This window comes from Microcaecilia unicolor, chromosome 11 (assembly GCF_901765095.1).
Source record: "Microcaecilia unicolor chromosome 11, aMicUni1.1, whole genome shotgun sequence".
NCBI lineage: Eukaryota > Metazoa > Chordata > Amphibia > Gymnophiona > Siphonopidae > Microcaecilia > Microcaecilia unicolor.
The window spans coordinates 152824111-152850019 of NC_044041.1; the positions used below are offsets into that span (position 1 = coordinate 152824111).

The following is a 25909-nucleotide window of genomic DNA, read 5'->3' on the forward strand; positions in this document are numbered from 1 at the left end:
ACCATCTCAGATTGGCAGACTTCTCTGCAGCCGCTCCTCCTCTACCCTCAACGTCACTGCCCCTGCAGGGAGACCCGGAGGAACGCACAGACGTCAGAGGGGAGAGGAGGAGTGCCTGCAGAGACGTCTGCCAATCTGAGATGGTTTTCTACGGCGGTGCGTTTTGCAACAGAATTTTTTTTTTCTTCTCTTTATCTACCAGCTTCTGCTGCTCAAAAGGAGAAGCAGCAGGGGCCGGCCACCGTTAGGATTCGCGGTTGTGGGTGGCGAAGGGGTCCATGAAGGCACGGGGGGAGGGGCTTGGTGATGCGCCGGGGTAGGGGGGTCGGGTGATGGGCAAAGGGGGGGGAACTTGCTAGCGCCCATTTCATTTGTAACAGAAACGGGCCTTTTTTTACTAGTATAGCCATAAAACACAAAAATGAGTGAAAGAAAAAAAAAAAGAACTCCATATTATAATAGGAAAGACCTATTTACATTCACACAGGAATCATTCATACTGAAACAATAGGTGTATAAAATTTAAGCTCCCAGAGAAGTCAATTACCTCATTAGTATCACAGTCCGTATTAAAAGCCTCTTAAAAAATGAATGTTTTCAATAAAATGTTAAACTTATTAAAATTTTCCTCTTCATGAACATAAAGTGGAAGTTGATTCCATAGTGAAGAGGCTAAATAAATAAAAAAAGCTTTAGTCCTGGTAGAATCTAGCCTAGTTCTACGTACAGATGGAGCTACTATTATGATCTTGTAAAGATCTCAATGCTTGTGCAGGAGTGTATGCAATAGTTAATGAATGTAGATATCCTGGCTGCAATGAGCCTTATGAGTTAAGGCTAGTATTTTAAATTTTATTCTATACCAATTAGGTACACAAAGGAGAGTGAGGAGTACAGTTGAAGGCCATCATATTGTATGTTTCCCCTCTTTTCCCATTCACCCTTCGCCACCCCCTATTAATCCTCTCCAAAGGCAAGAAAGCATCACCAAGAAAATCCAGTTTGGAGCCAACCCTGCTTTTATTTCCTTCCTTACCCTTGAAATCAGAGCAGCTGGTATTTAAACAACCACAAAACAAAATGTGGGAAGCCAAGGGAATGTCAACCCTCCCCTGTGAGGGTGTGGTCATGCAGGGTGAGATGGAAGAGTGAATTAGTAGCCATCAATCAGTCCTTCCTTACTGCATTGACACTCTTTTTCAAAATTTGTTTTCATTTTTTTTTTACAGGCTTTTCTTCCTCTGGCATAGTTAAGATGTTAATTTTTACTTTTTTCAGTTTACTTCTGAGCTGGCATCAGATCATCAATTTTCTGCCCCTTCTCCAGCTTCTTCTCCATCTCGATCATGAGCTTCACACCATCAACCACCATCTGCACTTGTTCCACCTCGGAGAAGCCCAGGCGATCGGCATTGGAGATGTCGAATACACCACCAACGGCTGCAGTGTCCACACCACCTAGGGAAGGAAGGGATCTGGTGAGGCAGCTTATTAAGAACCAATGAGACCACGGGTTCTAGTGAGAATCTGGGTCATCTAGACAGGACTGAGTTATGCTTTTATCCTGCCATCATACGTGTCCAGACATCAACTTGAAAGTACAGCCCTTCAAACCATGTCATGAGATTTTTCATTTTATTTGGGGTTTATTCTTTTGTTTTGGGAGGCAGTGAGGGGCATAATCGAACGAAAACGTCTATCTCCATGGGCGTTTATCTCCGAGAACGGGTCCATGAAGGGGCGGACCGAACCGTATTTTCGAAAAAAATAGACATCCATGTTTTATTCGACAATTTGTGAGCTGGGCGTTTTTGCTTTTCAGCGATAATGGAAAATGAAAGCGCCCAGCTCAAAAACGAATAAATCCAAGGCATTTGTTCATGGGAGGGGCCAGGATTCGTAGTGCACTGGTCCCCCTCACATGCCAGGACACCAACCGGGCACCTAGGGGGCACTTTTACAAAAACAAAAAAAAAAGGTAAAAGAGCTCCCAGGTGCATAGCACCCTTCCTTTGTGTGTTGAGCCCCCAAAATCCCCCTCAAAACCCACTGCCCACAAGTCTACACCATTACTATAGCCCTAAGGGGTGAAGGGGCCACCTACATGTGGGTACAGTGGGTTTGGGGGGGTTGGACGACTAAGCATTAAGCAGCACAATTGTAACAGGTAGGGGGGATGGGCCTGGGTCCACCTGCCTGAAGTCCACTGCACCCCCTAACAACTGCTCCAGGGACCTGCATACTGCTGCCAGGGAGGTGGGTATGACATTTGAGGGTGAAAATAAAAAGTTGTGAAACATCATTTTTTGTGGTGGGAGGCAGTTAGTGACCACTGGGGGAGTCAGGGGAGGTCATCCCCGATTCCCTCTGGTGGTAATCTGGTCATTTAGGGCACTTTTTGGGGCCTTATTCGTGAAAAAACAGGGTCCAGGAAAAGTGCCCTAAATTCTAGCTACAAACGCATACTTTTTTTCCATTATTGGCGAAAGGCGCCCATCTCTGTTCGGGTGATAACCATGCCCCAGTCCCGCCTTCACCACACCTCTGTCACGCCCCCGTCAACTTTGTACGCTTCCGCGATGGAGTGCAGTTGAAAACGTCCAAGTTCGGCTTCGATTATACCGCGTTATTCGTTTTTGTGAGATAAACGTCCATCTCCCAATTTAGGTCGGAACTTGGGCGTTTTTCTCGTTCGATTATAAGCAGGAGTGTCATCAGTAGTACACTTTATTATATGGGTCATTAAATTTAATAAACAGAAAAATCCAGCAAAATGGTTCACAATAAAAACTGTAATCAGTGTAACGCCCCCTTCCCCCTGTACAGCCAACAACAAAAAATAACAATAAACAATACCGTGAACTGTTGTGCAAAATTGCACACTATACATTACTTGAGTAGTACACTCTTCATTAAGCAATAGAGCATAGTATTGACAACATGAGGATTTCTATTATTTCAGGGATATGAGAAATGCCATTTCAAACAAATGTATATCCCTAATAACCAATACAGCAAAATCAGGACTGGCTCAGCCTATTCAGTTGACTTATGAGGAGGTGGGAATTTTAGAAGGGGCATATTTATTCCATATCTGGTTCAGCTGGCACATGTCATTAGAAGGGGAGGCAGGGAAGGATGTAGGTTTTTCTGTGGCATATATGCAATAGCCATCTTATAATGTGGGCTAGGACTTAGCTGTGGTTTATCTCTTCCTGTTGTCACTTGGCCATAGGCTCTTACCTGTACCACGTTTCTGCAGACGCAGCCTCTTCAGGATTTCCTCAAACTTCTCATGCTTGGCGAGGTGGGCCAGTTTGACATGCACACCCCCACGCAGGCCCGTGCCCAGGTTGGAAGGGCAGGTCAGTACGTACCCTAGGTGTTCATTCCACATGAAAGGGTGGCCCTCCTTCTTGAAGATCTCCTCAATCTGCCAGAAACAAGGGGGCAGTTAGTGAAAACTGTGGCCAAGAATGGGCTGGGCTAAGTTAGTTTAGAAACAGATTTGTAAAATTTAAAAATGTGAATTATTGGGCACCTGTCACCATTATCCAAAAGGTTCTCTTCCTATGTCTCCCATTTTTCCACCAATGCCAAAGTGGATCTGTAGTTCTTGGTTTTCTAGATTTAAAATGTACTGGGGGGGGTGTCAGGCAGGGGAAGGGATAAAACCAGGATTGTCCCTGATGTCACATTGCTGTCTGTAAATTAGCAATAAATCAGCAGAGGGAGAGAGAGCAGAGAATTTGGCATCTACTACTACCACTACTTAACATCTGATGATATGTAGCAGTAGATGCCTCTATGCAAGTCCCTGATTTCATGAAACCCAAAAGCAGTGAGACCTCGGCCAAGCACAGCCATTTCTAATGATCTTGTAGCTTTCTGATTTATCATTTTGACTGCCCTAAATAATAGTGGAAAGGAAGAGCCACCAAATTGGTACATACTGACAACTGCCTGCTTCAGTTTCTCTTCCACTAAGGTTACCTGATGGTTTATTTTATTACATTTGTACCCCGCGCTTTCCCAGGCTCAATGCAGCTTACATGGGGCAATGGAGGATCAAGTGACTTGCCCAGAGTCACAAGGAGCTGCCTGTGCCTGAAGTGGGAATCAAACTCAGTTCCTCAGGACCAAAGTCCACCACCCTAACCACTAGGCTACTCCTCCACTCTGACACAATCCTACGTTTGCACCAATGTATGCAGGGACTTGTAGTTTTGATTAACTCATTAATTACATAAATTGCCAGCAGACATAGGGCTGGCTCTGATGACATGCAGCCATCAGGTTGCTCCTCCCCCCCTTCCCCTCCCATTTCCCTTCTTTTCTCACATGTTGCTCTTTCCTGTGCCCGCCCTGTGCCCAGCAGTGGTCTCAAGAAGCAGCAGTCTCAAGAAGCAGCAGGAGAGACCAGAGAACAGTTGCCAACAACATTCTTTTGTTTGGTGAATCATACTGAAAGGACAGGACTAAGAGATGTGCAGACTTTTAACTTACATCCCTAACCTTGAGGGTTATGTGCCTAATATTTAAAGTTGTATACAGTTGACTATTTATTTATTTAGATTTTGCTCACACCTTTTTCAGTAGTAGCTCAAGGTGAGTTACATTCAGGTACACTGGGTATTTCCCTGTCCCTGGAGGGCTCACATTCTAAGTTTATACCTGAGGCAATGGAGGGTTAAATGATTTGCCCAAGATCACAAGGAGCAGTAGTGGGATTTGAATCGGCCACCTCTGGATTGCAAGACCAGTGCTCTAACCACTAGGCCACTCCTCCATTTGTAATTTCTCAAATTAAACATGTAAGATTATTTAACATTTTTTGTTAGCACTTCTTAATAGACTAAGAGTTTCATACACATACTCCTAAATATTTTAGAAATTAGACCTAAGTGTATCCTTTCAATCTTGCTTTTCATACCCCTGTACTATAGAGGTACCTGCTATCATGAACAGAAACATTTGTTAAGACTCCAGTGATAACATTGTGATGTGATCTCTTATCTGATAAGACCAGAAATGTAGGCCCGTCCTTCATTTGAACAAAATAATGGTATAAATTAAATTTAGATTGCACAGTCCATTCAGTCTGCCCAACAAGATAAACTCAGCATATGGTATGATGTGATATAACATATGCATATTTGATCTGTTGTACCATGTTTTCTGGTCTTTACAAGGGTAAGTTTTATCAGGTTGCCTAGGTTGGAAGACCAATTAGGCACCTAGTTTGTGGCTATTTTATAAAGACACATGGGCACCTGTGTGTCTTAATAAAGTAGCCTCATAAAACCTGCACACTTGTGACTAAAATGCAGAAGTATACATTTACACCTGCTGAGGAACAGGCATAAATATGTGCTTCATGATTCCACCCAAACTTAAACCCCCCAAATATACCTAAACATGGGTCTTGTAAAAATATGCACCTTCTTTTCATTGCATGCATTTTTATGTGTGTAACCCATGGGGTAATTTTATAAGAGGCTTTATATGTATGTAAAACAAGATAAGATAATGCCAAAAAATTCTTTATAAAATTATGAGCAATACATAGACAATCACGTTGTATAGGTCATCTTGGTAGGAAAACGGAGATTTAGATCCATGCATTTAAAACTACCCTAGTATTTTATAAAACGTTCAGTGAACACAGCACCTATTATAAAATACATATAATGCCACCAAAGAAGCATGCATATTTGGTGCCATGCATAGCAGGGAAAGCTATTTTATAAATTTACACCATTCAAAAAAAGAGTAGCAACACCAGGGGTTTATACAGTACTACTACTACTACTACACAGTACATATAAGAAGTGCCATATATACATTTGGGGTAATTCTATAAAATAGGACCTGACATTTATGTGCTAGTTACATGTATAAATGTTCAGAATATACTCACATACATGCCAAATATGTACTATTCTATAAAAATGCACATATCTATGATAGCTCATGTTTTACAGGTATACATGGGTGGATTCTGAGCAGAGCATAAGTGGGGCATACCTTTACATGGACCTTATAAGTTACACATATATCACTGGCAGGTGTAAGTGCACCTGTCTAACCACATATACATGTATATTCTTGGTTATGCTACCATTCTTTAAAGGAAAGTAGGCACCTACTTTCCTTTATAGAATAGGTACCTACGGTATACTGTTCCAGAATTGTCCCCTAAGATGTGATCTAGCTACTTATGTGCTGCCTCTTACATATATAAATAGGAGATCTGTAAACCTGTTGTACAAGAGCAGCTAATTAGGGAGCTATCATCCAGCTCGAAACTTCTTTTGAATGTCATAGGGGCAAGCACAGTTCTGCCCTTAAGCTCTCCTTCAAACTCCAGATCCAAACATGAAAGTAGCTGGAGAATTTTCTGAGATATCGATGCATTGCCATTGCCATTCTAAAATACGGAATACAAGTATACTTTGAAGGAGTGGCCAAACCACGCCAAGAATGTGCATCCTTTAAACCTCTATGTGTTGCTAACTACTGTGTATCAGTTGTGCCAAATCCAAATAAATAAGTAAATATGTATTATATAACAGTATCCAGGGTCTAAAAATGTACTCGTGTATGTTTCAAGACTTAAAAACTGAGAGGTCAGCATTCAAATTGAGGAAATAGTTAAACAGTGAAGTGTTAAAATGCAAACACAGCCTCTTCCTTGCAAAGACTTCTCTTGGTTATAAAATTTTGGGATACTGTAGATGTGAGGCCTCAAACAGCTACCTGCAAATAGATATGTTTTAGCTGTAGAATTAGATATCCAGCCAAAATATATCTGTATAACTTGAAGAGAGTCCAAATGTTATGCAAATAGCAGCATTATTCAGCTTCATAACTTACCCTTATTAAGTCTCAACACAGAAAGAGGAGTCCTGATTTTAAACAGATAAATTATCTATTTAAAGATGTGACACTTATTCAATGGTTGGACTGCATAGGCTGGATGAAAATCTGCATAAAAATATACAGATAACCTATCTGTTTATCTTAAAGCAGCAACCACCCCAACTGTATATAAAAGTGAAAAGCTTTGAAAATTGCTCTTTGTTGAGATCATTTTATGAGGTATTTTCCATGTGTAAAGCATGTTTTGCACATGGAAAATGGCGTTTATAAGATTATACGGCTGAATATGTGTGTGTTAGTACAAGGTGATGGAAAAGGGTAGAGTTGTCATGTACATATGTAGTTTATAAAATGTGGGGGTACAAGCATTGTGTACACACATACATTTATACCTTCTTCTTGGAGGCTATTTTATAAAGGCACATAGTTGTGTTTTTGGACTTTTCAAGTAGGCATACTTTTCAGAAATTACCATCATATTATAAAGACCAGAAACTACATATCTATCCTTGTATTCCTTTTCTAAATGTTCTATACCATTATTGTGTCTTATAGTTGTAGTTCTTTTTTTTCTCTTGATTTCTTTTCTTTCTTTTTTTTTTTGGGGGGGGGGTGATTTTTCCTTTGATGACATCTTAAGCTGGGACTCCCTGAAGGTCCCTTGCTTGATTATATCATAAGTCAAGGGTTCCATGGAGATCCCTTACTTCATAACATCTTAAATTGAGGCCTTTGCAGAATGGATGAGACCCTCCTCCCATCTTACCTTCTGCAGTCCAACACAGAACCGCCTAAAGACCTCCCTCATGTTTCCGCCTTTCTGCATGGATATGACCCGCAGATGGTCCTCCTCATTCACCCAAACCAAGAATGTCTTATCATCATTGTGCCTAGAAAGAGAAATGGGAAGTAGGGGAGCTTGGATAAAGTGTGATCTAATTTTTAACCAATCAAATTGCTCTATCCTTGGACATTCCTGACCTTAATCTTTTAGTCTAGGGTAAAGTATGGGTCAAGCAGATGTTTGTGGGAAGTGGTAGTGGTGACCTTGGGGTTGTTCAGGCCCTGTTTGGCATTTTTGTTTCTATTTCTCTGGTGTTGCACTGTATGTAGAGTCTGACTTCTTGGGCTTTCCATTTCAGATTCTGTCTGCACTTTCCTATTTGTAATTTGTGGGCCCTTATTTTAGTGTTTCCCAACCTGTGTGCCTTCAGACCTACTCAGGTGTGCCTCAGAAAAGTCACCACTGCCTGATGCTTGAATGTAGATCATGAGCTTTGCTCTCAGGACCTCACAGCAACAAGAGACACCAGTAGAAACTTACACATAGCCTGAAAAGGAAGGCTAAGAGGGACTTCGAAAAAAAAGATTGCGTTGGAGGCAAAAACACATAGTAAAATTTTTTTTAGTTATATTAAAAGCAGGAAGCCAGCAAAAGAATCAGTTGGACCGCTAGATGACCGAGGAGTAAAAGGGGCGATCAGGGAAGACAAAGCCGTAGCGGAGAGATTAAATGAATTCTTTGCTTCGGTCTTCACCGAGGAAGATTTGGGTGGGATGCCGGTGCCGGAAATGGTATTCGGAGCTGACGAGTCAGAGAAACTTAATTCTCTGTAAACCTGGAGGATGTAATGGGGCAGTTCTATAAACTGAAGAGTAGCAAATCTCCTGGACCGGATGGTATTCATCCCAGAGTACTGGTAGAACTGAAAAATGAGCTTGCGGAGCTACTGTTAGAAATATGTAATTTATCCTTAAAATCGAGCATGGTACCTACCGGAAGATTGGAGGGTGGCCAATGTAACACCGATTTTAAAAAAAGGATCCAGAGGAGATCCGGGAAATTATAGACTGGTGAGTCTGACGTCGGTGCCGGGCAAAATGGTAGAGACTATTATTAAGAACAAAATTACAGAGCATATTCAAAAGCATGGATTAATGAGACAAAGTCAACATGGATTTAGTGAAGGGAAATCTTGCCTCACCAATCTACTACATTTCTTTGAAGGGGTGAACAAACATGTGGATAAAGGTAAGCCGGTTGATATTGTGTATCTGGATTTTCAGAAGGCGTTTGACAAAGTACCTCATGAAAGACTCCAGAGGAAATTGGAGAGTCATGGGATAGGAAGTAGTGTTCTATTGTGGATTAAAAACTGGTTAAAAGATAGAAAACAGAGAGTAGGGTTAAATGGTCAGTATTCTCAATGGAGAAGGGTAGTTAGTAGGGTTCCCCAGGGGTCTGTGCTGGGACCACTGCTTTTTAACATATTTATAAATGACCTAGAGATGGGAGTAACTAGTGAGGTAATTAAATTTGCTGATAACACAAAGTTATTCAAAGTCATTAAATCGCGGGAGGATTGTAAAAAATTACAAGAGGACCTTACGAAACTGGGAGACTGGGCGTCTAAATGGCAGATGACGTTTAATGTGAGCAAGTGCAAAGTGATGCATGTGGGATAGAGGAACCCAAATTATAGCTACATCATGCAAGTTTCCATGTTAGGAGTCATCGACCAAGAAAGGGATCTAGGTGTCGTCGTTGATGATATGTTGAGACCTAAAGGACAAGTCCATAAACCGCTACTAAATTGACTTGGGAAAAATCCACAATTCCAGGAATAACATGTATAGAATGTTTGTACGTTTGGGAAGCTTGCCAGGTGCCCTTGGCCTGGATTGGCCGCTGTTGTGGACAGGATGCTGGGCTCGATGGACCCTTGGTCTTTTCCCAGTATGGCATTACTTATGTACTTATGTACCTTCTGCTCAGTGTTCTGCAGCGGCTAAGAAGCAAATAGAATGTTAGGTATTATTAGGAAAGGAATGGAAAACAAAAATGAGGATGTTATAATGCCCTTGTATCGCTCCATGGTGCAACCGCATCTCGAATATTGTGTTCAATTCTGGTCACCGCATCTCAAAAAAGATATAGTGGAATTAGAAAAGTTGCAGAGAAGGGCGACGAAAATGATAAAGGGGATGGGACGACTTCCCTATGAGGAAAGACTAAAGCAGCTAGGGCTCTTCAGCTTGGAGAAAAGATGGCTGAGGGGAGATATGATAGAGGTCTATAAAATAATGAATGGAATTGAATGGGTAGATGTGAAGCGTCTGTTTACGCTTTCCAAAAATACTAGGACTAGGGGGCATGCGATGAAGCTACAATGTAGTAAATTTAAAATGAATTGGAGAAAATTTTTCTTCACTCAACGTGTAGTTAAACTCTGGAATTCATTGCCAGAGAATGTGGTAAAGGTGGTTAGCTTAGCGGAGTTTTAAAAAGGTTTGGACGGCTTCCTAAAGGAAAAGTCCATAGACCATTATTAAATGGACTTGGAGAAAATCCACTATTTCTGGGGTAAGCAGTATAAAATGTTTTGTACATTTTTAGAACCTTGCCAGGTATTTGTGACCTGGATTGGCCACTGTTGGAAACAGGATGCTGGGCTTGATGGACCTTTGGTCTTTCCCAGTATGGCAATACTTATGTACTTATGTACTCCTTTCTGAGCAGATGTGTAGTCATGCAGTCTTTTCTCCTTCCTAAATTCCCAGAGTGTGGGAATTATGGACAACATGTAGAACAGGGTGTTCACACATTACACACAGCACCTCCACCACCACATGTAGAAACTTCACTTTAACAGCACAGAAACTTACCCCCTTCCTGTAACTAGAGCTGCTTTCTAGTGCTCTGCCCCGCCCTTCACTTCTTTCACATTGGCTGAATCCTACCTTCAGTCTCTGCTGCTAATTACAATGGATACAGGTAGGGGGCAGGGAGACTCACTTTCGGGGGGGGGGGGGGGGGGGTGTTAGTTATGGCTGGGTTAGTTTTTGTAAATGCAGCAGTTTGTGGGATGATGAGGCAGTTGAGGAGGTTAATTCTTAGCGACAGGACAATTTATTGGGTGGTGGGGTAGTTAACAAGGATAGTTTTGGGGGTGGGGCAGTTTGTAGGGGTAGTTTTAAGGGGTGAGGGCTATTGGTTGGTGGTGTGGCAATTGCAGGGGATATTTTTGGGCATGGGGGTTATGTATGTGGCATTTGTGGGTTCGTTTTGGGTGTGGGGCAGTTGCAGGAGTTCATTTTAGGGATAGGACAACATGCAGGGTGGTGGGACAGTTGTAGTTTTGGGAGATGGGACAGTTTGAAATAGATCTGTACCAAATAGCATATTTTACTATTTGGCTGAATATGAATACAGAATATGAATAATGGGCATTGAGCTTTAACATAACAAATAATAAAAGGAGCAATGCGAAATCAAAGATCAAGTGTTTATTTCAGTAGGATGTAGCACAGGAGAGCCCTGAATGATTCAAATTTAAATCACTTTTTGGCCAAATGTGAGTAATGTATTCGGAATCAAATCAAATACGAATATTCAGTACAACCTTAGTTTGCAGATTGGTGTGGCAGTTGAGTTAGTTTTTGGACTGTGGGGGGCAATTTAGGTGATGGGGCAGTGTTGAGGATTTAGTTTTGAGAGGGTAGGGGAAATTGGGGGGGGGGTAGAAAAGTAGGCAATTCCATCTTTTACATTGCCTTACCCTTTTGCTACATTTCATGCTAAGTTTCTGTGGAACAGAAACTGGAACGTCTTTTCCCACAGAAATGCATTAGGTCATATTTTGGGGAGATCATTTTTCTGAAACCCCTGATCTGATTTGGGCCATTTTTTAGCTCATTGTGTATTTTTACTGGGTTTTTTTCCCCAACATGCTAAGTTTCATCCCATTCTGTTAAAAATTTGGTAATTTGAGTGGAGGAGTAGCCTAATGGTTAGTGTAGAGGGCTGCGAACCTAGGGAACTGGTTTTGATTCCCACTTCAGCTCCCTGTGACCTTGGGCAAGTCACTTAACCCTCCATTGCCCCAGGTACAAAACTTAAGATTGTGAGCTCACTAGGGACAGAGGAAGTACCTGTACATAATAATAGCATAGCCAGACCTCAATATTTGGGTGGGCCTGACCCATACATTTTCTGTCTGCCTGCTACTCCTGTCCCTGAAGCAGTAAAAATGAATACCTTGACTTACGGGAATCCTTTCTGGAGTCCTTTCCAAGTAGTCTCATCCTCACAGCAGTCAGTAGCGCATTTCCTGTCGCTGACACTGGCACTGCCCCCCCCCCCCCCCCCCCCCCCCCCCCCCCCCGTGCAACCTCTTTTTAAAAATATTAACCTAGTTTTTTTATTGGGGCGGGTGAAGGTTCCTGACAGTTTCTGCTGCCACAATTAAAACCAAACAATATGTGGCTGTGGTGCAATGAGTCTTCACCACAATTATCTGAACTTCCTTACCCTGTTTTTCAATCGTTTTCCAAGTTATTTAGCTGAGTTATTGTAATGATAGTCATTGGCCAGAATCTGGAGATTGCAAATCCTTCCAAAACATGGTAACAAGGAATCTGAGTCTGGCTACCAGGGCGCTGTCTAATTTCATATGCTGGGTAACTGACCAACTAGATATCCATTGCTGTCTCCTGAAATACACTTACCAGATCCCCCTGGCATCAGGCCAGTCACGGGCCATGCCTGCAGCCAGCAGCAGAGGGGAGACAGGCTTGTCAAACAGGAAGTGATCATCAATGAGCTGCTGCTGCTCCTTCTCTGTCATGTCCTTCAGGGGGTAGTACTTGCCCTTGAACTCTCCAGTCAAGCTGTTGAGGGCTGCAAGAGAACACAAGAAACGATCATCTTACAGGACATGACCAAACTGGGGCAAATTGGAGGAGCAGGGGCCCTCATAATAATCAGACCTCTGTGCCATCTGCAGCTGGTTTTTAAGCTCTTGTCTTAATATATTCTTATCCTTCACACAATGCTTTAGTTCTTAGAGAAGGAGAATGTCCTGTTATGAAGGATCATGCCTTATAACGCCATGCTGGAAACCTGGAGATGGATCCTGGCTATGAAAGATAGTGCCTCCAGCAGCAGAAAGACATCTAAATCCATACAGGAAGATGGAACATATCTCTCATATGAAAGATAATATCTAGAACACAATACAGAGGTCCTGGAAATAGAATGTGTCCTACTAAAGAAGGACAACCCCCCCCCCCCCCTTCCAGCTGCACAGAAACCCCTGCCATACTGGGGTCTTGGCGATGGTGTGTCTCCTAGGTTTCAAAGGACAGGGCGTCTAGCAGAATCTCCTCATGCTGGGGCCCTGAAGACAGAGCATGTCTGGAGATAAAGACGCTGAAGCATCAGGACAAGTTGCTTTTCTCATACCTTTCACAGAGAGCATTTCCACCGCCCGGCGTTCACCACGGCTGCAATGGGGAGGCAGCGTGTACCCCTTGATGCTGCGACCAGTACGGACTCGGCTACTAATGACGTAGTGGGGGTCCAGATCATCACCTCCCTGAGGTATAGATTGGAGATGATAAATTGTCCTTCAGTGAGACAAATAAGCATGAAAAACCCTCACAAGGGTCTCAATTTGCAAAAATGACAACTCAGTGACATAACAGCCCCAACCACTACCAGTGTTATATGAGTGCAGTGCAAATACATTTCCTTAGGACCTTCAGGTAAAGCTAGGTCCTTTTAATATTTAAACTGTAATCTTTTTTTTTCCTTAAGCTGTTGAGTGTCTGAATTTAGAAGCACTAGGCTTTGGCAAATATAGAAACAGAATGTGACCTGCAGGTAGTGCTGACAATAAGGAGAACGAATAGGATTTGACCTGTAGGTAGTGCTGAAGAGAGGAAAGAAGGTGACCTGCAGAGAGTGCTGATGCTCAGGAGAAGGAATAGGATTTGACCTGCAGGTAGTGCTGAGGGTGAGGAGAGAGGAAATAAGATGACCTACAGGTAGTGCTGAGAGTGAGGAGAGGGAACAGGAGTTAGTGTTGATATTTTTGTTTTAGAAATTTATAGATTGTTGAATGTTTTTTTGGTAAATTTTGTAGTTTCCCAGGTTTGCCTGGTTTCTTAGTTTGTAAACGGCCCTGAACTTGAGAGGCTAGTGTGGGTTAAAAGTACCCAATGTAATGTAATATAATGTAAAGGTAAGAAGAGGGGACAGGTAGTGCTGAGGGTAATGTTGGTTCTTCATGCTTTTCTGCATGATAAGCTCATACCCAGTATGTGTGGGGAGGGGGGGGGGGGCAGGATGAGATTCCTTATATGCTAAAGGTAAGGAAAAGGGCTAGAATGATACCTGCAGATTGGGCAGTATGGGGAGTGGGGCCAACTGCATTGGCGGGGGAATCCCTTCTCATGGCAAAACTGGCCTGCTGCTGGACATCCCCTCTGATAACATGGTTGCCAGTTAGTGATAATATGAAGGCTCTGAACTGCTCCTGTTGCTAAAGTGGTGGCATGGAATACTTGTGCCCTGATTCTGATGAGGTGCATTGGCACTCCCAGCCCTGGCACCTCCAGCAGTCACCTGCTTTACCCATTCCTACTGATGATCCTGTCCCCAGGTGGTGCTGAAAGAAAGGACAAGATTAGGCTCTCAGGTTGTGCTGAGGAAGGGGAGTAAAGACAGGATGAGGTCTGTACATGGTGCTGAGCATGAGAAAAGGGGGTAGGATGTAACCAGCAGGTAGTACTAAAGGTGAAAAGTGTGTGTGTGGGGGGGGGGGGGGGGGGTGGCGCCCGGACAAGGTCGGTGATATGATGGAGTCACACCCAGAAATTGCTGTGCGAGACCCAAAGCCTGCCAGCAAACTGTGCCTCCTGCAACTTCATGGCTTGGGGCCCCCTGTGACATGGGGGCCCAGGGCCAATTGCCCTGGTTGCCTACCCCTAATGCAGGCTTTGGGCCTAGAGTTGGTTTTAGTAGCCTTACCCCTGCTGACAAATTCTGGTACTTGTAGTGCTGATAGAGCAGGGACTATAAATCTCATTGCTTATTTTGAAGTAAATTGAAAATCTAGGAATGGTCAAAATGTTTTATTTGTTGACTGCTACCAGAGACCTCAAAGTTATCTGGGACAAAGTGATCCAGTTCTGTTTTTAACCCACCCCACCCCACCCCATCAGTATATCTATGAGCTTTATCTCTCCACACCTGACATCACTGCGGAAACCCAGGCCAAAGTATCGGCCTGCTTATCCGACATTGCTGCATGGATGTCCAACCGCCACCTGAAACTGAACATGGCCAAGACCGAACTTCTTGTCTTCCCACCCAAACCCACTTCCCCTCTACCTCCACTCTCTATTTCGGTTGATAACACCCTCATCGTCCCCGTCTCATCTGCCCGCAACCTCGGTGTCATCTTCGACTCCTCCCTCTCCTTCTCTGTGCATATCCAACAGATAGCCAAGACCTGTTGCTTCTTCCTCTATAACATTAGCAAAATCCTCCCTTTCCTCTCTGAGCACACCACCCGAACTCTCATCCACGCTCTCGTTACCTCTCGCCTTGACTACTGCAACCTACTCCTCACTGGTCTCCCACTTAGCCACCTATCCCCCCCTTCAGTCCGTTCAGAACTCTGCTGCACGTCTTATCTTCCGCCTGAACCGATACACTCATATCACCCCTCTCCTCAAGTCACTTCATTGGCTTCCGATCAGGTAGCGCATTCAATTCAAGCTTCTGCTACTAACCTACAAATGTACTCGATCTGCAGCCCCTCCTTACCTCTCAACCCTCATCTCCCCTTATGTTCCTACCCGTAACCTCCGCTCTCAAGACAAATCCTTCCTTTCAGTACCCTTCTCCACCACCGCCAACTCCAGGCTCCGCCCTTTCTGTCTCGCCTCACCCAACGCGTGGAACAAACTCCCCGAGGCCATACGCCAGGCCCCCTCCCTGCCCATCTTCAAATCTCTGCTTAAAGCCCACCTCTTCAACGTCGCCTTCGGCACCTAACCTCTACACCTCTACCCAGGAAATCTAGACTGCCTAACTTGACATTTCGTTCTTTAGATTGTAAGCTCCTTTGAGCAGGGACCGTCCTTCTTTGTTTATTTTGTACAGCGCTGCATAACCCTAGTAGCGCTCTAGAAATGTTAAGTAGTAGTAGTAGGGGAACCAGACCTTTTCAACCATCACTGATGTGATCCATCCCTTGTGACCTACAGTCATTTGATGTCTCTGGGCAGACATCACAGAAACTATTGGGCTAAGCGTAAGCAGGAGGAGAGCAGTGTAGAAGCAGTTATAATGACTGTACCTTCAAATTGTCAGGGTTCAGGTCAGTCTTGTGCTTGTTAGTGGGCTTGTAGCCACCATGGCGGTCTTCAATGACCTTGTCCAGCAGATCCTTGAATACGTCATAGCATTCTTCATCACCAGCAACACAGCCCACAGTCATGATATATGGGTGACCTGCAGGTCAGGAAGATGGCATTTGGTCATCCAAACATTTCCAGATAAAACTTATGTTTGTCAAACTATGGTTTATGGTTTCTTCAGACTGGTTATACGGCCCAAACTGACATGCAGAACTAGGCGATGTACAATAAAATAAATAGATTCAGACACAGAAAGGAACTACACTTGTTACAGGAGTGGAAGAGTGGCCTAGTGGTTAGAACACCAGTCTTGCCATCCAGAGGTGCCTAGTTTAAATCCCACTGCTGCTCCTTGTGATTTTGGGCAAGTTACTTAACCCTCCATTGCCTCCTTGAGCTACCACTGGAAAAGGTGTGAACAAAATCCAAATAAATAAATAAAAGAAAAACATACACACAGAGATAGAGTTCAGTCAGCCTCATACACACAACAGGATAGACTGCAGGCAAATAACCAAACATGCAAATAAGTTAATGCAGAGAATAACTACATTGTAGGGAGTGCACTAGCAAATGGGAAGACCATCACCCACCGTTACTGATCATTCATCAAACGCCTAGCTCCATTTCTGCTGATCAGATTCAGTCAGTGCTGATTTTTAACCCACTCTGTGTCCAGTCACTGAATACTAGGAAGCCTGCTCTTGTCCTCTCCAAGAATTCTCAGTCAAAACCACCACAGAGGTTTCCAAGAATCTACTGTATCAACTTCTCCCAATCCTTGGGACACACCCAAGCAGTCAGGTTTTTAGGATGTCCATAATGGATATGCATGCAAACAGATCTATCACATGCATTTTCATTGTGAGAATCCTGAAAACTGGGTTGGCAATTGCTGTACTAGGTAGCTGCTGGTTTTGCTGCAGAGGTGAAGCATAAGATGGGTTATCGGGTACAACATTTAGAGAGCACAGGGACTGAAAAAGCTAGAGAAGATGCTGGCAAATTTCAGAAAAAAAACAAGGGTTAAAAATAAGAGTTGTACCTGGATTATCCACACCGGTCTGGATGACATCATCGAGGGTGAAGCCGCTGGGAGTCTGCTTGTCTCTTAGCTTCTTGTAGATCTCTGGGGTGAGGGCCTTTGCCATGTGGTTGTTATGACTGGAGAGGTCAGGGAACTCATCATCAGGATTGTAATTCAGTTTCCAGTTGTTGTGAGTGTTGCCGAAAGGCATGGCTGCAGATTGGACAAGTCCTGTGGAAAGAGCAAAAAATAGTTTATAGTTTATTCATGCTTTCTATACCGCTTTAACTAACTATGCAGGACTAAGCAAAAAATAGCATAGGGATAGAAGAAAAATCAGAGGTCTCCTGGCCACCACAGCAAATAAAACATTAGTACAACTTATTAAATTACAGAGCTATATCAGACACAGAAAGCAAGACTTTTTCATCTTTTAGAAATATATCACAGGATTCTAGAACCCCTCTTGTCTCTCCACCAGTGCTCTTCTCTTCCACCCGCCAAGATTTCCCTCCCTTGTTTCTTCCTTCCATTACCTCCTTCTTATTGTTCACTTCAAATGAATTATGGGGAGATCAAATCCTCACATCTTGTAAAATGCAGAAATTCTTTTTTTTCAAATTCCCATTCTGGTAAAGGAATGTCTGCTCTCACCGAGCGGGGACAGACCTAGGATGCTACCATTACTAGAGAAAGGCAAGGCTGGATTTTAAACCTTGACACCCATAGACAAGGGGCAATGGTGTCCTCTCTACTGCCCCCCAAATTATTGGAGGATTGGGCCCTTCCCCACCCCCCGATCAGCTCGGTATTAAATATACTGTAACATGTATTTTAGGAGATACTTTGTTAAACTATTTAAAAGAATCAGCAAAATAACACAAAAAACATCACAGCCCATTCAGAAATGAATTCCAGTAGCAGCAAATAGCACTCCCAAGAAGGCCCAAAAGCAGGATATTCTCAGCTTACAAGCATCAAACCCCACAACAGTGCAAATATCTAGGTCCATAATAAAACTACACAATCTCAGCTCTCAAGTATATAATAATATTAAAAAAAAAAAAGGACTCCATATGCATTCATATCAAGCAACTCAGCCCTTGAATTTTGCAACCAAATGGCCAATCTTAGCAACAGCTCTATCTTGTCTCACCCAGAGAGTTTTATGGGAAACACCCTTTCCATTTAAATAGTTATTAGTTGCAGTATACATTATATGAACTATAATAGTAATAACCCACAATCTGCTGTCTGCAATTCTTCTGTAATTTAAACATTAGAATTTTCCTTTCTGGTTAACAAAATCTACTAACAACACACCTCTGGAGCACAGTTATTCCTTCGGTGCCACAGCCATACATCTTTAAATGATAGCAAATACTCCCTCAGCCTCCCACTGTCATCCTCCCCACCCTCTCACCTTTTTTTTGCCTCTCAAAACCAAAGTTCTTCATGTACAAAACCCCAGCTACCTCACCCCTATAACTTGTTACCTTATTTTTCTTATCCCTCCCTCCTCCCCCTCCCTCTTACTTCCCTAACTGCCGCTCCCCTTCATTCTCTCCCGCCTTTCTTCTTCACATGCCTCTCTTGGCACCCATTTTCCCATCAAGTCAATTCACTTCCTCACCATGTCATGTTTCCACTCATTCCTCCTTGGTCTTTATGTTTCTTCCAAAGCCAAAATTTCTCACAGTGCTCATTCATGCTATAACGTTCAGGCTTGGAAGTACTGCATTTTCCAGTTATATATCACTTCCTCCATCCCCACCCCCTGCACTGTCATTTTGCAATAGTTCAGGAAGTTCCAGCCTTTCTTGTTGATATCTATGGTATAGGAATGTAATAAAAATACTTGGGGTTTTTAGTATCTGACTTCCTATTAGTTCCTTAATAATCTGAATACACTTGTTCCAAAATCTCTTCACTACTGTGCAATCCCACCACATACAGAGTTAAGGTCCTATTTATCCAAAGTTCCTTCAGCTTGCACCCTTCCAGTTCTTATTAATCTTTCCCAGCCTTTCTAGTATCTAGAAGAGAGCAACGGATATGTTTCCAGCTTATACAGAGGAGATGCTCCTTGACACAGCGATTTGTGTGAAATATGATTTAATGTCGGATTAAAGATATCTCTGAGATGAATGATCACTTGTGAAAACAAGAATTCATAAAAGAAAATAGAAAAAGAAAAAAGAACAGTGAAAGTTCTTTTAAGCTAAGTACATAAGATGTTATAAGATTGAATACTGAAGATTGCAATTGAAAGTTAATTGAAAAATATGGATCAATGACGAATACATGCCCACTATAAAGAAATACCTGGCTTAAGTATATAGCCTGAATGGTGGAGACATGATTATCTGATGGATCCAATACTCAGGACCCTTAATGTGTTATATAAAAGACACTGTTAGGATTGATTGGAGTTGGGTATTGATAAGGATTAATTATAAAATACTAGCATAACCCAGTATCAGGGCACCTAAAATCAGGGGGCTAGATTTTCCATTGCCGGCATTCAACCCAGATATTCAATGTTGGGCTGTTTCTGGTGACCAGCATTGAATATCTGAATTTTTCAACGTTGGCTGGTGCATGACCAGTTAAGTCAGTATTCAGATTTAACCGGCCATGGCTTAGTGGGCCTAAGCCTGGCCAGTTATATCAGGACTTAACTGGTCATGCCCCTGGAATGCCCCCCAACATCGCTGGCTTTTTTTTCAGTGTTAACCAGGCATTTTCAGCGGCCATAACCAGTTAAATGCTGCTGAAGATGACTGGCTTTCCACCGAGACATGAGTTAACCAGTTGGCGGCCGTTCCCTAGGTGTCTGCAGTTACAACAGACATAGTCCAGGTGTAATTGTGGGCACCTAAATGCAGCAAGGGTATGTGTAAGTGGCAAATGTAAGTGGCAGCACCACCCATGCCCCTCCAATGCTCTGCCCATGTGAATGCCCCCTTTGTATTTATACATTATGCCATTAATGCACACCCTTATATAATTGTGTTTAACTGTTTTGCTGACATGTATATAAGCAGGGCTTTTTTTGAGGGGGTACTTTGGGGTACTGAGTACCGGCACCTTTTCCATTGTCTGCTAAAATTGATCCATGATCCCCAAGTTTTAATGAAAGAGCTCAGGCTCTACACACCAATGCTGCCTTGTCGTAGATTCTGTGGTGGTTGCAGGGGGCCTGGCTATTGTGGAGTGGGTCCCTTAGTGATCACCCCACCCCTGAAGGGTGGCCTGGCATTTGAGTACCGGCACCTTTTTTGCTAGAAAAAATGCACTGCATATAAGTATATTCTGTACATTCAAGCACACAAATGAAGGTAAAATGTGGGTGCCCAGTTATAGAATTACATCCTGTTTTTTCATTGTGCATTAGTTGACCTATCCTACTGAGCCCCTTGTTCTCCAATTTCTTAAACATAAATGTCCCATTTATTTATTTATTTTGATTTTGCTCACACCTATTTCAGTAGTAGCTCAAGGTGAGTTCATTCAGGTACACTGGATATTTCTCTGTCCCAGGAGGGCTCACAAAAGTTTGTACCTTAGGCAAGATCACCAGGAGCAGCAATGGGATTTGAACCGGCCACCTCAATTACAAGACCAGTGCTCTAACCACTAGCCCACTCCTCCACTCCCATGAGTCCTAGTGGAAATGCAGGGCTATTCCGAATCCTAATTGACATCAGTTGTGAAATTCTTTCTGCTCTCATGCAGTACTACTCTATATCATTCCCATACCCTCCACATCTGTGCAGTGTATGTATTTTCTGTCTGTTGCCATCTTCTCTCCCCCTGTCATCCACACTTCATACTCCAAGCATCCTCCACCCCTCAATCTCCTGCTCTGTCTGCACCCATTGTTAGTTGGGATTCCTATGACACACCCACACCACTCTTAGTTCAGCCACTCCATAATGCTTTTTGAAATCTGACACTACAAGCCCTCCTTGATGTTTCAGCACATGCAAACTTTTCTTGCCACCCTGGGTGACCTATGTCACCAGATGAATTTAGACAGTTTTCTCTGTTTGACCTAAACACTGCTTCTGAGGAACACCCTTTCAGTTTAGGAGGTACTTGACGAAGTAGTATACAATGAAGTTATTTGTAACTGTACATTTTTTCAAATTGTTGTAAGCAACATTGAGTGGTCCTTTAATGAACCAGGAATGCAGTATATAAGTTTAAGACTAGATTAGATAGATCCTTCTCATTACATGCCCTGTCACTTGGAGTCTCCCCATTGCTCTCCCAGTTAATTTCAGCACAGGGAGGGAACACATTGCATTCTTCAGAATGCCCACAGGTGCATTCACAGTATACACCAAGATAGAAAATAAAGAAAAACTCCTAGACACAAATCTTTATGTTTTTAGGAAAGGGAATGAGCTTCTACTGTATAATAAGTGCAGGGTCTGCACTCCCGGGGGCTCCTGTTGAAAAACAGATGCAGTGACTGGGCTCTTAGAGGCACCTGCTGTATAATAAATACAGGGACTGGGCTATCAGGGGCTCCCTCTGTATAGAAAGTGCAGAAACTGGGCTCCTGGACCTCCTACTGTATAATAAATGCAATGACTGGACTCCCAGTGGGTCCCGCTGTATAATGTGCAGAGACTGAGCTCTTGGGGACTCCTGCTGTATAATAAGTGTAGGGACTGGGCTCTAGGGGCTCCTGCTGCATAGAAAGTGCAGTGACTGGTCTTCTGGGGCCTCTTGCTGTAAAACTGGTGCAGGGACAGGGCTCCCAGGGGATCCTGCTATATAAGTTCAGGGACTGGGCCCTCAGAGGCTCCTGATTGGAGTGTACGCCATAACACCTAGGCACTTGTTATTGATACATTTTATATTAAGGCACCAACAGTTACCCCAGCCATAGACCTGGTGTAACTGTGAGCACCCAAATGTGGCAGGAATGTGCATAACTGACAGTATTCTATAATTACATGTGCAGCTGGGAGCCCCGCCAGTGCTCTTCGCACATATATGCCCCTCTTCCAGTTATGTACCATAGAGTGCTTACACACGTAAGTGCTATTTTTCTCTGCATGCAAGGGGCACAGAATCATGGGTTATTTATAGAATTTCCCTTAAAGAGACTAGAGGTAGTCCAGAGAAAAGCAACCAAAATGATTTGGGGTCTGCACCAGAAGACATATTAGAAGAGACTAGATGACCTAAATATGTATACTGTAGGGGAGAGAAATGATAGGGGAGGTATGATACTTAGAGGCATATTTTCAAAGCACTTAGCCTTCCAAAGTTCCATAGAAACCTATGGAACTTTGGAAGGCTAAGTGCTTTGAAAATATGCCTCATAGTAACATAGTAGATGACGGCAGAAAAAGACCTGCACGGTCCATCCAGTCTGCCCAACAAGATAACTCATATTTGCTGCTTTTTGTGTATACCCTACTTTGATTTGTACCTGTGCTCTTCAGGGCACAGACCGTATAAGTCTGCCCCGCACTATCCCCGCCTCCCCACCACCAGCCCTGCCTCCCAACCACCGGCTCTGGCACAGGCACAGACCGTATAAGTCTGCCCAGCACTATCCTCACCTCCCCACCACCAGCCCTGCCTCCCAACCACCGGCTCTGGCACAGACTGTACAAGTCTGTCCAGCACTATCCCCGCCCCTTTTCAAAGGAAAGGAAGCTCATGATTTTAAGGAATGTAGATACAGAAGCAATATCAAGAAACATTGTTTCATGGAAAGGATGGCTGATGCCTGGAATGCCCTCCTAGTGGAGGTGTTGAAAGGAAAAACTGTAATGGAATTTAAAAAGATGTGGGATATCCACAATGAATCCCTTAATGTCAAGAAGATGGGAGCCAAGCAAAGAGTGGCACTTACAACTGTAATGAGAAGGCACGGGGTAACCCTCATAGTGCAACAGCAACAATGCCAAATACCCAATGGCGCTCGCTACATGAGTCATTTTGGCCTTTTTGTCTGCATCATCTACTTTATTACTTTTATCAGATTCCTAGGGGCTTCTGCTGCATATTAACTGCAGGGATTTAGCTCCTGGGGAGCCTGCTGTATAAATGCAGGAACTCAGCTCCTGGGGGCTCCTGCTGTATAATAGATGCAAGAATTGGGCTTCTAGAGGTTACTGCTGTATGCAGAGTCTGGACTCCCAAGAGCTCCTGATCCATAATAAGTACATGGACAGGGTTCCTGGGGGCTCCTGCTATATAATAACCTCAGAGATGTGGCTCCTGGAGGCTCCTGCTATATAATAGATAAAGGGACTCAGCTCCTTGGAGCTCCTGCTGTGTGTAACAAATGCAGGAACTGGCTTTCTAGAGGTTCCTGCTGTATAATAAACACAGGGACTGGGCTCCCAGGAGCTCCTGTTATATAGTAGTTGCAGCAGCAGCTGGGTTTCTGGGGGCTCCTGCTGTATAATAGACACATGGGCTGGGATCCTGGGAACACTTGGTTGACTTCTGCTAGTTCCACTGAACAGGGGTTAAAAATGGAAAGTACAGAATTGAGAACATACCACATGGAAATAGCTGAACCTTGTGGCAACAGGAAAAAGCCAGTCTCTTCAGCAACAGCTGGAGTCCTGATATCATTGTACATTCGCTGGCATTAGATCCCTGTATGTGTGGCTGTATATGTTCATACTTGGAGTCTTTACTTTGTCTCGGCGACAAGATCAGAGGGGGTTTCGGTTGTCTGCCAATGGAAAGCTACTTTGATTTCAATTTCCATACCCGTAATCACCTTTCCAAATGCTTTGGTAACATGTGATTCTCTGTCCGCCCTCTCGATTCCATCCTTGTGGGACCCTCTCTGCATCCACTTGCCAGCTCTCCTCCCTCTCTATATTTCTAGCACAGCTATAAATACAGCCTAGAATTTTGGCAGCCTGGTTGGCATGCCATCAGCTGCTGGAAAAGAGATAAAATGTCTCTGGGTCATGTTAAAGGTGAGAAGGGTGGGATAGGAGAGGGAGGGGCGACTGCCCCTCATCGCCACCCTTCAGTGCTGCCCATCTTTCCCTACCCCATTACATTTTAGCATACATGGGACTCAGGCAATCAATCTATGATCCCAGTGCTTAATGGCTTACCAAGGGCAAAGTAGCTACTCTGGGCATAGCAAAGAAGGGTGTCACAGAGCACCCTTAAAACACAAGAAGCTGTTGTGTATGGTGGTAGGATGGGGAAGGGCCTTATGAGGGCATACTGGCTCAGCCCTGTATTCCCTGTTTCTGCTGCCTTTGTGCCTAGGATCAATGATAACAGCTTCCCCCAGTTCAACAGCTACAAGATGAGGAAGCAGTGCAGCAAAAAGAAAGAGGAATGCATACTGCAATGGAAACCCAGACAGAACTATATCTAGTTAACACCACTGGCAACATTGATTAAACCCAATAATGTATTTGCATTTATTTGAGCATTATCATAAGCTTTGCAGAGACATAACTTTGGGGATGTGAGTCGGAGGTCTCTGTTTGTCCAACCTGACCTCATACATAATCTGTAAGGTCTTTTGAATTGGGCTATTACAAGCATCTTGTGCAGTGCTCTTGGGCACTGATGTTGCTCTAGGACTTAATAGACTGTTGTATCTAATGTGATAAAGAAAAACAGCCAACGTATTTGATAGTGAAATTAAGAAAGAAAGGCAGAAAACATGATACAGAACATAGAAGCCTGTTCTCATGAGGTGGAGAATCAAATATTAATACAGAAATACCATTAGTTACTCCTGTATCTGTCAAACACCTCGATGGTTTGGTGCCTAATCTTGGCTTGAAGTCATTAGAGCCCTGAGTACTACTACTACTAATTTCTAGAATGCTGCTAGACATACACCACACTGTACACATAATAGGCAGGTACTTTCTCTGTCCCCGGAGGGTTCACAATCTAAGTTTCTGTACTTAGTGTGATAAGGGGTTAAGTGACTTGCCAAGGTCAGTGGGAATTGAACTTAGGTTGCTAGGATCAAAGCCCATTGCACTAACCATTAAGCTACTCCTCCACCTCTTTCCCAGTCACACTCAGGCTGTCCAGGCTAGCCCAAGAACACACATGTGACTGCATGATAAGCAGAATGCAGTTCAGAAGCAGTCTTAATATACAATTATTTAGGACATTTGTCCTGAATGCTAGAGAATGATATTTTAAAGTAGTGGTATTATATTGTTTTAAGTATTATTATATTAATCTTTGAGTTATACTCAAAATGTTATTTATTTTCCTACTGCTGGACAAATCATGATCAAGTATACATATGTAGTTCACATCATATTTTATACGATGAGTTATCTTGTTGGGCAGACTGGATGGACCATAAATGTCTCTATCTGCTGTTGTCTACTATGTTACTATGTTATGATATATTGTATATTCCTGGTGACTGCCCAGCTTCTCTAAAAATATGAGCGCATTGTACACTAAGGGACCTGGGTTCAGATCCTGCTCCTTGGGCAAGTCAGGTTGCTCTTCCATTAACTTGTGAGCCTGCTTAGATAGTAAGCTTACTGAGGAAGGGACTACTGTTACTTGCATATAATTTGTTATAAAGCTCTTCTGGTTTAGGAGAATGAATGAAATATTGCTATTTTTCCTTCATGCTTTCTCGCTTTCTAAATACGTTTTGGTTTTATGCTCACCCTCTTCCCCGCCTTACCTGAAAGGGAGGATGGAAGTTGATTAACAGTGCCCACGAGGGGGGATTCTGCCTCTCCTCACACTGTCGTCAAATGGGTGACCCAAAATTCCAGCCCAAAACCTGGTATT

At 43.3% G+C, this 25909-nt stretch overlaps 1 protein-coding gene across 1 annotated transcript; it reads right to left on the reverse strand.

Moving 5' to 3' along the window:
- Positions 1–996: 996 nt before the first annotated feature.
- Positions 997–25909, reverse strand: CKM (creatine kinase, M-type). Its single transcript, XM_030217729.1, has 8 exons — positions 25800–25909; positions 17138–17350; positions 16032–16186; positions 13127–13259; positions 12391–12562; positions 7649–7772; positions 3244–3433; positions 997–1458 (listed from the first exon to the last, which is right to left on the reverse strand). The coding sequence occupies exons 2-8, from the start codon at positions 17328–17330 to the stop codon at positions 1280–1282; spliced, it is 1146 nt and encodes a 381-aa protein (XP_030073589.1). The 5' UTR covers positions 17331–17350; positions 25800–25909; the 3' UTR covers positions 997–1279.